The sequence below is a fragment of the Megascapheus bottae genome, chromosome X (genome assembly GCF_031878675.1).
Source record: "Megascapheus bottae isolate mThoBot1 chromosome X, mThoBot2.hap1, whole genome shotgun sequence".
Taxonomy (NCBI): Eukaryota; Metazoa; Chordata; class Mammalia; order Rodentia; family Geomyidae; genus Megascapheus; species Megascapheus bottae.
In genome coordinates, this window is record NC_143547.1 from 93,124,774 (window position 1) to 93,139,709 (window position 14,936).

Below are 14,936 nucleotides of genomic sequence, written 5' to 3' on the forward strand. Positions count from 1 at the left end.
CAGAGAGGCACAAACTAAGTAAATCAGTGACAGATACTCACAGACCATGGGTCACCTGGCTTCAGTTAGCTATGTGACCTTTCAAAGCCAAGTGCCTGTTTCAGAAAGGGTTGATTTTTGAACTTGTAGACACCAGGCTAGTCTTCTGCTTTATAAAGTTGCCTCTTGGATGGAAATTTCAGAGTGAATTGAAAATTGATGCAGATATGTTTGAAAAGCCCCTGGTACACTTACATAAGGACCGAGGATATTGTTTTCCCAGCATGCAGTTTTAAGGTCAGACCTATGACTCATAGCTATGTACTTCCTTGGTGGTATGCATCAATGACAGGCTGCCAGAGTAATCATCCAGAAGGGCTTGTGCCCAGCTCAGGTTGCTCCATTATAATCCCCAGTGGTGTGGCCACCTTTCCTTTTTTAAAATAGATGAAGACAACGTGAACATTTGAAAATCAAGTACATTTGAAAATCAAGTACCATATGTACATTAGTCTGAAGACTAGCCTTCAGTCTGAAGACTTGATCAACATTAAGACAGCTCCTAAATTTTGAGCTGTATACTTTCCTTTATCACTAAACCTATCATGGTGTAACACGGTGTGAGCATTTGTGTACATTGCAGATATACACTTTCTTCTGAGTTTGTAAGCTCATTGGTAAGGCATTATGATTTCGAACAAAGAGCAGTAGACCTTGAAAAAAACGCACTTTGTCATTGGACAGTTAATAGCTAAAGGAATTTTAAACATAGTTGGCACAGAATTTCCAGATGACAACGAAGAAGAAAAACAATCTGCCATTTTAATAAGCTTTGTTGGTTTCTGCCTGATCCACTTCTAATTTTTGTCATCCTTTTCATTTCCACTATGTTCTTTGTGAATCAAAACTCACATTTAACTAAACATGTAGGATAATTAATAGATTTCTTGCTTTCACTTAAATATTTCCATTCCAAAATATTTTGCATATTGTCACTGGTAATGCCAGAAGCTTTCATGCCCTTTGCTTGTCTTTACTAGTGGTTATGGTCAAGAGATCTTAAGTTTTATAGAGAAATACTGTTAACACCAACAATTCCCTGATTGATGGAAGTTGAGCTAAAGTCACTAAAGAATTTAAGATTATTCAGGGAACATTGAAAACCATTGAGGCATGATGGATGCAGGTGTTATCCTAGCCCTTCCTTAAGAAGAGCTTGCAAAGATTTTCAGGGAAAGTCCCATAGACCAGTCTACCTTTCTTACCAGCAGATCCCACAATTATTGCCTGTCCCTACCTCCTGTTCTACCTGGTACTGCTTCCCAGAGGCTGATCTGATGCTTTTGTTTCTGTCCTTATGTTCTCCAGTAATGGATACAGTTGAGCCACATGGTTCAGCATGCTCTTCTTTGTTAAGAAAGTATAAATTTTGGGGACCTATGGTGATATGTAGGGCCTGACAATATTGTACCTCCCATTGGCACCAATTTTTCATAGGTGCTAGATCAGTGTGGATTACTCTCCAGCAGGACAAATGACATCACAGAATCTGGTCTGTGCAAAGATTGGCTAGGTAACATCCCTCCTAGTCTTCCTAACTTCAGAGTGCTTTATGCTGGATTCGACTTGATGTGGTCATGGTGTGCTGACTACAGTGTATCTTCGGTCGAGAATGGGGTGGATAGAGCCTAGCCAGGAAAGTCTGTGAAACCCTTATCTCCAAGTAACTGCCAAAATGCTGGAAGTAGAGCTATGGCTCAAGCCATAGAGCGTTAACCTTGAACAGAAAAGCTCTGGGGAAATGCCCAGGCCTCCTGAGTTCAGGCCCCAGGACTGGCACACATAAAAAAGAAGAAAATAATGGGCAGATGAGGCTTATTTCTGACATCTGAGACCTTTGGCCTTGCTGTTGCCATGTTTCAACATAAGCAACCTTGAATTTTCATATGAACTGTTGAGTTTATCCTGTAAGTGGCCAAACAAGATAGATCCATGATTTGGCATTCATTTATAACTACATGCCATAATATAAATGTAACCTGCATTCTGACTGGAGCTGCATAATAGATACAGGTAGCCCCTTTTTATTGTTCGTAGTTAGAGACCAACTGAATCTATGAGATGTAAAGCTAAGGTGGACTGCTTATTCATTCATTAGTACTCATAAGGACAAACATTATTTGTTTTGTTAGCAAGTCCATTAACTCTGGCCAAAAAATGGTTCATAACCTCCTGGACCATTCCTGTAGGGAGGATGTATGGAAGACACCTACCCCAGAATTGGGCAGGTGTCCTAGACCTATTGAATTTCCCCCTAAGGGATCAAAAGAACTATGTTGTCCCTGTCTTCATCCTTTCTTCATTCCTCCCTCCTCTTTTTTTCAGTCAGGGTCTCATTTTGTAAATGTAGTCCATGATTTTCCTGCCTCAGTTTGAGTTACAATCTCATAAATCTTTTTTTGCTCATATTTGGATATTCATCTTTCATATTTGGCTTTCCTATTATACAAGAGGACATTCCTCAAGTATTTGAGAATTTCTCTCTGGTACTCTAGTCCTTCTTAGGCCCATGGTCTTTATTGCTATGCTATTTATTATTTATATTTTACAGTTGAACAAGTTAAGTTGCAGAGAAGTAGGCCGAACTTTGCCTATGTCATCCAAGCAGGAAGCAGTGAAGACAATTCCAATCTAGATATCATGGCTGTAGAATACATGCTATTACCTACTACACTATATTCTTCTGAAAATTTATAAAATTATATAATCACATTAAACTCAAGGAACTAGCAATATTAATTGTTCAGCTAGTTTCATATGAAATTACACCTTGAATTTTTTAAAATGAAGCATTTGAAAAGTTATTGTGTCATTTATGCCACTTTATCTGAAGTTTGTAAATGCAGTACAACGAGAACATTGCATATACTAGGCATTTGCTCTGCCATGGAGTTACACTCATATTCATAAGACCAACCTTTCTCCCACCCCCAGACCCATTGCTAGACTTTGTGACATACTTGCTACCAGGCATAGTAAACATATTGTAATGAACATATATTTGTTGGTCACTATTTTGGAGGCTTGGAAGTTCAGTCATTAAGGTGCAGGCATCTGTAAGGGCTTTCTCGCTATGCTACAACATGGTGTAAATGAGAAAGGAGGAAAACAAGGAAAAAGTGAGCAAGGGAGGGAGAGAGTGAGGGAGGGATGAAGGGGCAGAAAGAGAAGAGAAGAGAATCCATTCCTGAGATGTTGAGCCCGTTCCCTCAGTTAATGGCATTAGTTGATCCCTGGGGACAGAGTCTTCATAACCTGAATATCTGTTACTCTTGTTCCTTCAGCTGTTTTGGGTAAACTTTCTGTTCCTAATTCAACATATCCCATAGCTCTTTCAATGCTATGCCAACTACTATTCCTAACTTATCTCTGTCAACATTTTATGTTCTCTTTGAATAGATTGTTGCAAGAGTATGAGAGAATCTAGTGTTTCATCTCAACTCATGTAACTGTCTCTGTGTTTCTGGGTTTGTGACCTGGATGAGCCTTTAAAGGCTATGGAAGCTCAACGAACCATGGCCCTAATCCACCAAAAACCTTATTTCAAGGTTTTGCATTTTCACGAGTAAAGACTTTTCTGAAGCAGCTTGATAATGTGATGACCAGCACATTCTAGACCTGGAGTTGTGTGGTGTGTGTGTGGGGGGGGGGGGTTGAACTCTGGGCCTGGGCATTGTCCCTGAGCTCTTCAGCTCAAGGCTACTGCCCTGCCACTTGAGCCACAGCACCACTTACAGTTTTCTGTTGGTTAATTGGATATGAGTCTCATGGACTTTAGTGACTGGCTGGCTTTGAACTGTGGTCCTCAGATCTCAGCCTCCTCAGTAGCTAGGATTACAGGCGTGAGCCACTGCACTTTGCCCTGGAGCTACTTTTAGCTCAGGTTAGCAAGTTATCTTCCAATCACCGAGCCATAGCCTTCCCATATATAAAATGAGACAACAGAGTTAGACCACTTAACCTACAAGTACTCCCAGCACTCCTAACTTTCTTTCTATCACTATATGTCAAGTGACTCACAGGGAAGACAAGCTACTCCTTGTGGCAGTAATCTATTGCTAAACCAACAAGATCACTCTGGTCCTGCTGCTTGAGGTTTTACAAAATAGTGCCTGTACTGACACAACAACTAGCTCTGTCGACAGCAAGTCCATTTTATTCTTTATCACAAGTCACGGTATGCTACCATCCTGAGTCTGCCTATAAGCCCTCCTTATTTAGATGGAGACATTTCAGGAGCAGACAAAGGAGAGTTCTGGAAGAGGGCAGTCAAGGAAGCTTTCACTTTAGATACTTTTTCAGTTAGTCAATTGTAGTGTCTGATAAAATGTGGGCTTCCTGAGTAACATCCAAGTCATTTCTATTGAGCACATTCTATTGAGCACACCCCATATAACCACAGCCCCTTGAGATTGTTTTCAAACTTACCTTTGAATTCTAGGGTCTAGTCTCTTTGTGGGGTTTGAAAATATCAATTCACAATAAGGTGGTATGTTCATTATAGTCCTCTTGTAAATAAATACATGTGGTACTAACCTTAGTATTTCACACAAGGAAGCAGAGTTCATGAAATATGGTCTCTAATCAAGGAAGTTAATCATAGCTATCAGTATTATTGAAAGTATAGATAGAAGCTTGTTTGACTTAACTCTTCTTTCCTATTAGGGATATTAATCAGCTTGGTAAATTATAGGATGAGACCATGGAATGTTTAGCCTCTAAGCATCTATCAGAGGCTTGAAATGTTCATAACAGGTGGCCTTGGTGAATGCCAGGAGTTAGCATGATTGAAAGGGTGTTTTGAATCATGGCACATGGCAACATGAAAATAAAACATTTATATCACAAGTGGGTGGTAGAAATAGACTGGAAGAGAATTTTAACACCTAAAATATGACAAAGATTTATCCCTACCAATAGCTTCTCAGTTTCATGAAGTATTCATATACCCTTTGATCTGAGACTCTATATTTGTGTTACATATTTCCTTCTAAGATTCTGGTTTCTATTCATGTTTCATTTTTTTAAATCCAAGTCAATCAGATTTGAAAGTCATTTGTCCAGTGTTGTCCTGGTAATGATTTCTATTTAGAGGCCCATAAAAATATCTATAGGATGTATTTGGGATAGTTGTGTCTTCGTGAGGGTCATACTGTGGGGACAGGAGACATTTAGTGCTGTTACTAATCGTGGAATGACATTTCCAAAAATCAAATGACAGAGGCCATGGCACATGCTCTAGTTCTTAATCCCTGAGTGCATATTGTAAGGAAACCTTCTTCGCCCTCTATGGTTGTGAAAGGATTAGGTCTTCAGTGGAGTTGCTTAGCATTTTCAAGGTGTCATGATGTTAAAAGGGGCTTTGATTTCATATGTCTGATCTCATTTGTAACTGATCTTCCTCTTTTTATAGTCAGCTTTGCTTTTGCACTGAGATTTGGAGATCCTTTGAGGAGGCAGAATCCTGGGATTCTAAAATCATCCTTCATATGGTTCTGAGGTGTTCTTTCATTTTGTTCTTTGATGGGTATGTTGGGAATTGTGACATTTAACCAGTGACTTTGCAAATTTGTACTTGTTAATGGGGAAAAGTATTCTTCCCACCTTAAAGATTGACAGGAACATGAGATGGCCAAAGCTGCTCTGGGCTTTATCTGGCAAGAGTACATAGAACAAGAAATACTCTGGAGAGTTTAACATTGAATCACATCATATCATAGTGCATGACTAGATGCCTTAATCTTGCAACTGGACTCTCTCAGGAGAAATTGTTGACAGAAGGCCTAGTAGCCAGGCAAAATTATATTGAGGAAAACACTTGTATTAATTTGTAAGAAGTAGGTGAGGGAAAAATAGTAATATTAAAAATTAGCATGAAATAACTAGTAAATACTCAAAAACTACATTGCAGGTTATTATCAACCTCTTGTTTCTAGTTGATAACGAATGGCTAGTAACTATCTGCAAAAATGTTCAACTCTTTGTCAATTTCTTCAGTATAATGAAAATATAGTGAAGGAGAATCCTAACCACAAGTCAGGCTGTAAAGAACTCATGAGATGTGCATAGGCCAAGTGGGTCACCGAATTTGCTGTCTGACCCTTGGGTTGCACCACTTGGAACCTGAAGTGTGATCCTCCCAGTGGAGTTTCAGAGGTAGAGAGTCTAGGATTAAGTTGCAGTGTGAGAATCTCCACAAATGGTATTCCATCATAAACTTATTCTCTCTATCTTCTTGACAACTGAGTCCCACTAGAGAAGGTTTACTAGTGATATCTCTGAAGAACCTCATTTGTAATATCCAAAAATAAACTTCTATTATTCTTCACATTCCCTATGATTTTTTCTGTTTTCTCAGAATCTCAACCTGAGGGTTGTTGACTACCCTTCCTTCCTTTGTATTCACTCAGTTTTCTCAGTCCTGTTCCATAGTGTCCCTTCAATGTCGTGTTTCATTTCCATGATCATTGTCATTGCCTTTCATTCAGCAGTCATTTCTTATGACCCATTTGAACAAATGCCACACCCTCATAGGTTATACTTCTGAGATATACCTCTCTTATCACTTTGTGTTGCTCAGATCCCACCCTTCTCTTGAACAGAGTGCAAGTAGGCCCTCTATTCTTGTTTTCCTCTCTACCTTTGCCTCACCATTTTCTTGTTACTATCTTTCTGTCAGTCTTGTCACTCCCAGGCTGCATCCTGCTTCTTCAGATGGCCCTCTTTTCTTCTCATGCTGTTGTTAATGTGCCATATTTGTTTTTTGCCAGTCCTGGGCTTTGAACTCAGGGCCTGAGCACTGTCCATGGACTTTCTCAAGTCTAGAGCTCTACCACTTGAGCCACAGCGCCATTTCTGGCATTTTTTTCTATGTATGTGGTACCAAGGAATCAAACCCGGGTCTTCATAGATGCTAGGCAAGCACTCTACCACTAGGCTAAACTCCCCGCCCTGTGACAAGTTTTTTAGAATGGGTCCTCTCCATTCTTTATATACTCCATTCTTCAGGGCCCATCCTCATGTCATGCATCCATAAATCTCTTCTCTGATCTCCAAACTTGATATTATATCTGACAATGATAAATCGTGGAACATTTTCTATTTCTCCTGTAACACCATGCGTTCTTCTTTGCATTACAGTTATTGGTGAATTTATTTTGGTACATACGATGATAAAGATGGGATTTTATTTTTCATATTCAGAAAACCCCCTTGCACCACACTGTAGGACATCTCTTCAAAAAGTGTTATATATGATAATGAGCATCTATACAACCCCTTTCATTGGAGTTGTATAGATAAACTGTGATACTAGTGGTTTCCTGAGGATCATGTATTTGATGGAGACAATGGCTTTTAGCACCTACTAAGCCTCAGTGAAAAGCTTGATTTTGCTAGTACAGTATAGATATTAAGCATACTTGTTGATTAAATACCAGCTAGCTCCATAAAGGTATTGTATAAACAGTACCACGATTATAGAAAAGATTATTAAACATCATGCTGTAAATGTGTAACAAGATCAACTGGTACCAACAAAACCAGTGACTGATTACTTGTCTGCCAAATAACCATTAAGGTATCTGAAGCGTTGACCCAAGACTGGATAAATTATTCTTATTGAGAAATTATTTTTCATAAGGCTAAGGGCCTTCATAGTTTGGTTTTGTGAAAGATCTAGTTTTGTGAGTTGTGCAGTGGGGACAAATGTTTGACCAGGGAGTGGTTGTGCCTTATGAAGTTTACAGGAAGGAAGTGTTGCCTGGTTGGTGTGAGTTACAGATAGATTAAATGTAGTCATGGGGCTCAGCTCTCAGCTCACACTTGTTTGTTACTATTGACTAATTCATTAGTGATCAGAAAACAATTCTCTTGTCTTTATATATTTTCTCAAGAAAACTCGATTTAAGTTATTTGTCAACTTTTTAAGGCTATGTATCTGTCTGTATTATGTGATTTATTTTCAAAATGATCTGCCACCTAAAGGAATGGCTTTGCTTGGTATAAAGCTCCACATCCAGATGTCTAGGTTGAAACTAGAATGGATTCCCTAAAGAAAAGCATTTGGGTCAGGTGTCAGGGACTCAAGCCTATAACACTAGCTACTCAGAAGACAGATTCAGAGTCAATCCAGGCATCCAAATCTTAAGAATCTTACCTCTAATTAACCATTATAAAGCTAAGAATATAGGTGTGGCTCAAGTGAGCACTAGGGGTCCCAAGTTCTACCTCCAGTACTGACACTAGGAAAAAAACTGAGAAGAACATTTGGTACTTCAAGAATATGTTCTGGGCAGCCGGGATTTTGGCCTAGTGGTAGAGTGCTTGCCTAGCATGCACAAGACCCGGGTTCAATTCCTTGGTGCCACAAACATAGAAAAAGCCAGAAGTGGTGCTGAGCCTCAAGTGGTAGAGCTCTAGCCTTGAGAAAAATCCAAGGACAGTGCTCAGGCCCTGAGCTCAAGCCCAGGACTGGCAAAAAAATAATATGTTCTTACTACTACAAGAAAGCCATTTTAAAAGTATGTTTAAAAATGTGCCTCACTGAGATCTGAAATTTAGGGCTTGTGAAGGTTAATCATACAATAAGAGTACTTCCTCTAGGTGATAAGTGTAGATTTATTTTAGGGGTGTGGTATTCTTACACCTTGCCAATCCTTCTGCCATAATTTAATCAGCTTGGACAAAGATAATCAAGAAAGATCTGGGTGGGAAGAGCCCAGTCCTCTGCCCTTCCCCATGCTTAGTTTTTTTTTTAATCCTAGCAGGTTATATATTTACTTGAAATATCCTTGCTTTTATCTTATGCTGTTCACCAGCTAATCAGTCACTTTTTCTTGAAGGTTTGGAGCATAAGTAACAGGAAACTCAGCCAGGTGCAGTGGCTCATGCCTATAATTCTAGCTACTCAGGAGGTTGAGATCTGAAGATCAAGGTTCAAAGCCAGCCTGTGCACGAAAAGTCCTGTGAGACTCTTATCTCCAATTAACCTCTAGAAAACGGGAAGTGGGGCTTAGCTCAAGGGTAGGGTGGTAGCCTTGAGCTGAAGACCTCGGCCAGCGCCCAGGCTGAATTCAAACCCCATGACAGCCCCCCACCAAAAATCAGGAAACTCATTTACTTATTAATAATGAAACACTTACTATATTGATTTAGGAACATGCAGACAATTAAAGCACTCTTCAGTCAGGTAATGGAGATGCGTGATTAGGGACACTAACAGTGACATGGACAACCAGACAAGATAACGGCTATAAATGTTACTGGGCCCATGTCTTGTACAAGAGTGAAAAGCCAGCTGCCTTCCTTGACATTCAGTAGCCACAGGAAGCCACTTTTAGGATTCTGGGTAGGACTCTATTTTTAAGGCTTGATTTGAAGTTAGGGCTTCTTTGAAGTTCTTTTTCTGACCCATCATTTTTGAGCATCTGCCGGGAACTGGGCTGTGTTCTAGGTACCGAAGGCATAGCATGAGCTCTACCACCATGTGACAAAGGGGAGAATCAGACAAGTGAGAAAAGGCATTGTCCTGCCTAGCGTGTTAGAAGGGCTTTTGAACTGTGGGAACAGCATATTGGCAGGGAGAGTGTAATGAAGAATATGATGGCAATTTGAATTGTCAAAGGATGGCCAATTTCTTTGCCATTAATTGAAACAGTCTGGACAAGGAAAAGGCTAGAAATACATGGGTAGGAGTACAGTGACAGTGGTCAATGGATACTTCACTGACACAGCAATTTGGAGCAAAGTCTTGAAGGGATTAGAGGAGCAACTGGAAGGGGGGCCTGTGCCAAAGAGGGTGCAGAGAACATGGAAGAAACCAATGAGGCCGAGCCAGGGTGAGGTACAGATGGGTCCTAGGGGGACTTGTAGTACTGTAGACTTTTCCTAGAACCTGTCATGATCACCACTGTTTAGCCAACTGATCCTGTGGGCTACCATAATGTATGAGGTTGATGTCTTAATTCATGTTTTGACTTTTATTGTTGCTGGCAAAAAAAGAAAAAAAAAACAAGAGATTGAGTTGGTAGGACAAAAGTGTCTTCATCCTGTACAAAACAGGGATATGTATATGTGTGTCCCCATTCCATTCTGTTCTATCTCATGCTGGGAAGATAAGTGTAACTAGAATTTCTCCATATTTAAGCAGTCTGATGATCTCTGCTAGATACCAGTGAAGATAAGGAGTGACCATCGATGCCATTCATTTCTACAGTCGTAGTGGCTAATCCCCTTAAATGACTCCAGTAACAAAAGTCTATCTATTACAGTTACTTTTATCATTAACGACACAAAAATGCATTATTTATAGTACCAAAGACAAGCACTTGAAGCATATAAAGAGGATTAATAAGGTTGGCACAGCATTAAGCTATGTCGGAGCTGAGTCCAAATTTTATTCTGGTAGAGATGACTTTCTATGTGGCCTCTCTGGCTCTGGAGCTAATTTGGATGCTGAGTAGCTCCACAGGTATTTATATGTAGCGGTTGGTATTTTTACTGGGTCCTATTCTTCTCCCTTGGATCACCTAAAATGGTTAAGAATTTTCTAGTGGGATTAAGGTTGTGATCTCAGGGGAGGGGTGAGACATCTGCTCTTGGTTATTTTTGTGTGAGCCGCTTCCCCTTAAATGTATGTTCACAAATGAGCCACAGCCTTATCAGCTGGGGTTGAGGGAAGACTGGTCTTGGTGCTGCTTCTGAACTTGGTCTCTCAGCCATGGCTACTCAACGACAGTCAGGTAAGATCTTGTTCTTGCTCTTGGACACAGTTTTGTTAGGGTAGTGAATCTATCGTTTGGCTAAAATAATAACTCTAATAAATAGTTTTACTCCTATCTAAATAGTAAATAAATCACAGCTTGTCTCTATCTTGTCCTTGCTTTTTCCTATTTCAAAGACAAATGACTAGTAGTAGTGGAGTGACTTTTTAACTGCATATAAATCTACAACTGTATTTTACATCATTCAGAAGATGTAGTGAAATAGAAGGTTGTATGAAGAATGTTGGGACCTTAGGAATTTTTGTCACTTCTAAGTATCTAACTCTCTCTTTCTTGTTCTCTTTCTCCCTTCTCTCTCACATGTACACATCCTCACAATGCCTGAAATATAATTTTATTTTTTTTGAAAAAGTTAAATTGAATACAGAGCAGGAAGGAGGAATTTTGATATTGAGAAGTCCATAATAACTGCATCTTCCCTTTTTTGAATGAACTTATTAATCTTTAATAAATAGCTATGGATCTTTTGGATATGACAGCTATATGGTATTAGTTATTTTGGGGGACAAGGGCTATAATTTCTGTTCTAGACCATCGTGACTACGTGTAAGGGTCTTTCTTATAGTTTTTCCCTCCTAACCTAACACAGAGGAAGCCATTGGCTATAGAAAGAATCCTGTGGAATAGGGGCTGTAGAATTGGACCGAAGCTCAATTCTCTGAAGTCAGCTGGATGCTTCTATCTCTTCTTGAAGCCAAGAATGTGGCAGTTGCTGTGTTGCCCTCTGCCCAAGTAATGATTCCTTTCCTTGGAGCTGGTAAAGTAAGGCAGTTAGGCAGAAAACAAGTACTTTGCCCTGTCTCCCAAATTTTTAGGTTAAGGGACAAAATAATAACGGGTAGTAGTTTGGGGAAAATTTATTTTTGAAACTTGTAATTGCCTGTTTATATTTCAACAGTGAATACTTTTGGAAAGTTCTTTTTTCATATATATATATTTTTTTGCCAGTCCTGGGCTTGAGCTCAGGGCCTGAGCACTGTCCTTAGACTTTCTCAAGGCTAGAGCTCTACCACTTGAGCCTCAGCACCATTTCTGGCTTTTTTTCTATGTATGTGGTACTGAGGAATTGAACCTGGGTCTTCATGCATACTAGGTAAACACTCTACCACTAGGCCAAACTCCCGGCCCTCCTATATATTTTTATTGTAATTAATAGAAGGGTTGCATTATATTCACCAGATAGAGAGTGTATTATTTCACATACATTAATACACTTTCTCATGTCTTGGTCCCCATTTCCCTCACCCACCCCATCCCTCATTTTGTTTTCCCCCTTTCCCTATTCGATTTCAAATAAACAAAATGAGCATATATCCAATATATTAGATAACAAGGTGAAATACTGTAACAATATGAGATAACCAAGGGATAGCAAAAGAGATGAAAGATAACATAGTACATTAAGGACAACAATCACTCATGGCTTTTGTTTCTATATATTGGAGGTCCTTTCATTTAGCGTCATTCTATATGGCCTTATGTATCTAGGTTTTGTTCCATTGTAAATCTCTTCTAGGAGAGCCCAAGGTTTCTACTGATTATGACAAATGAGAGAAAGCATTGAGCCTATGTTCCTTTGAGTCTGGCTCACTTCACTTAATATGATTTTTTCTAAGTCTCGGAAAGTTGTTTTTTTTAATATTGTAAGGTATATATGTTGAAGTGGAGTTCCATACTTTAATTAGCTTGTCTTCTTTGTTTGTAAGTGTTCAAAACCAGCTGATTATTTCCCTCAGGTCTTTGGAGCTGTTTTAAATAGAGTATCATGTGCCTGAGATTATGATTATGGACTGACATACACATTATCTAGATGAAGACACACTGGTCTGTGGTACCAGTTGTCCTAATGGTCCTTGAATACACATTTATCCAGAAAATGGCTGCCCATTTATTTACTAATTAAATGACAGAAAAATACTAATATTAAGTGGCAGATGTATGGCATACCCAACTGTAAGTTTTATTGTAATTATATAGATCTAGGGCTTATAACTGTCATTAGATTAGACTAATAATTATCATGTAATTTTTGTGTGCCAGTCCTAGAGCTTGAACTCATCCTGAATGCTGTCTCTGAGCATTTTTTGCCCAAAGCTAGCACTTTATCACTCGAACCTCAGCTCCAACTTCTGGCTTTTTGATAGTTCCTTAGTATGGCTTTGAATCACGATCCTCAGATCTCAGCTTCCTAAGTAGCTAGGATTATAGGCATGAGTCACTGGTGCCTGCCTGTTTCCATGATCCTTAAGATAAGAAAATAACATTTTTAGTTGTCTTAGGTTCATTAGACACAGTGAAGAAAACCTAAAAGCATGGCTCCAGAGGTTAGGACTCCTGCCAGTGAGTAAAAGCAGCAGTTCCCGAATTCAAGCCCTGGTCTCGAACAAAATAATATTAATGTTTATGAAAGAGAAATGTTTTCACAGAAGTACAGTCCATGTTGTCCTGAAAAAAGGGCTTCAGATGGACAAAGGAGAGCCTCAGACTATTGGATCAGAATCCACAGACTGAGAGAACATTTCAAGCACGCAAAAATTGTGTACTTTAGACATTGAATACTTTGAAAAATTATTATTTCTTTCATTCTTTGGCTTTTCAAGTCAAGGATTTGGAAGGGATAGGGAGGGAAATAAGATTGTTTGCCATGCCATAGTCTCCAATCATCACACCCCATCCCTAACTGCTGTTCAGGAGGCAAAATAATAAGGTGGATAGGAAGGAAATAAAAATGGTAATCAAAATATTTGGTTGATGGTGAAACTGATCATTTTGTACCATCAAATAACTGTCTCCTACTTCACTATAATTGGAGAATCTAAAAACACATGTTTGATTGCAGTCAGTTTCAAGTGCTTTTTTTCCCATATGAAAGATGGAATGGGCTACATATAGTATGTATAACCTTAAATATTTTTCATTTTTGGACAGAATGATAGTACCATAGTAGAATTTGTCCTGAAAGAAGTTTGTTGCAGGTAATTTTTTTTATTTGATAGTCTCTGATAATCTCCTGATACCAGATATAGTCTTAGAGGGTATTAGCTATATATACACAGTGACTCAAAAGGATCTTACGCTTTTTTTCTAAATGCACAATTGTAGTGTTGTTCTAATAACATTGAATCAGGGCTGGGAGTTTGACCTAGTGGTTAAAGTGCTTGCCTAGCATGCTTGAAGACCCGGGTTCAATTCCTTGGTACCACATACATAGAAAAAAAGCCGGAAGTGGTGCTGAACCTCAAGTGGTAGAGCTCTATCCTTGAGAAAGTCCAAGGATGGTGCTCAGGGCCCTGAGCTCAAGCCCAGGACTGGCAAAAAAAATAACATTGAATCATTGTATGCATGTTTTGTTTCAAAGGGAAAAAGCACTTGCTGATTTTTCTGTGTGTGTGTGTGTGTGTGTGTGTGTGTGTGTGTGTGTGTGTGTGTGTGTGTGTGTGTGTGTGTGAATCATGGGGCTTGAACTCTAGGCCTGGGCGCTGTCCTGAGCTCTTCAGCTCAAGGCTACCCCCCTACCCTTGAGCCACAGCACCACTTCCCATTTTCTAGTGATTAACTGGATAGAAGAGTCTCATTGACTTTAGTGCATGGGCTGGTTTTAAACCTTGATCTTCAGATCACAGCCTCCTAAGTAGCTAGGATTACAGGTGTGAGCCACCACACCTGACACTTGCTAATTTTTCTATGAAATTCTATGGGACACTGCTTTTCAGCTGACTCACTCTATTGCATAGCAGCTATGGAGATGTGCATTTCTCAGATATTTATATGAGGATACCCTCAGGTGCATTACTATAAGAATGACACAAATATTTTATTTACTGACTGATGCTTCTTTCCATTTGCTGACATTCTCAGCAAAGCAACATATTTTTCTTTGGAAGAAAAGTATGTGGAGTCACTATTGATCCAGTATGTGAGAATTAAGAAAGAGCAAAGTAAGTTGTTTTTCTCTCCATTTGAGTTGCAGTTCGTTGCTTACACTGTAATTTATAGCATTTAGAGAAAGCATAGCTTTAGTCATACTATTCACATTCACTTTAAATATGCTTATTTTGAAGTACTTGAGTCCAAGGAGAAAAATGAACATTAGCTAGAAAGAAGTACATGAAA

The 14,936-nt window shown here is 39.2% G+C and overlaps 1 protein-coding gene across 6 annotated transcripts in view; it reads left to right on the top strand.

Annotated features, from left to right (window-relative positions):
- The window catches only part of Fhl1 (four and a half LIM domains 1), a 61,377-nt gene that overhangs the window by 34,919 nt on the left and 11,522 nt on the right, over positions 1 to 14,936 (top strand). For 2 of the 6 annotated variants that reach the window (XM_090326836.1, XM_090326838.1), the window contains exon 1: positions 10,677 to 10,781. The exons of 3 other annotated variants lie outside the window; for them this stretch is intronic. In XM_090326836.1, the coding sequence (XP_090182962.1) occupies positions 10,760 to 10,781 (22 nt within the window). In that variant the 5' untranslated portion in view covers positions 10,677 to 10,759. Of the gene's footprint in view, positions 1 to 10,675; positions 10,782 to 14,936 lie in introns of those variants that run through there. One more of the 6 variants, XM_090326839.1, reaches the window with a different exon arrangement.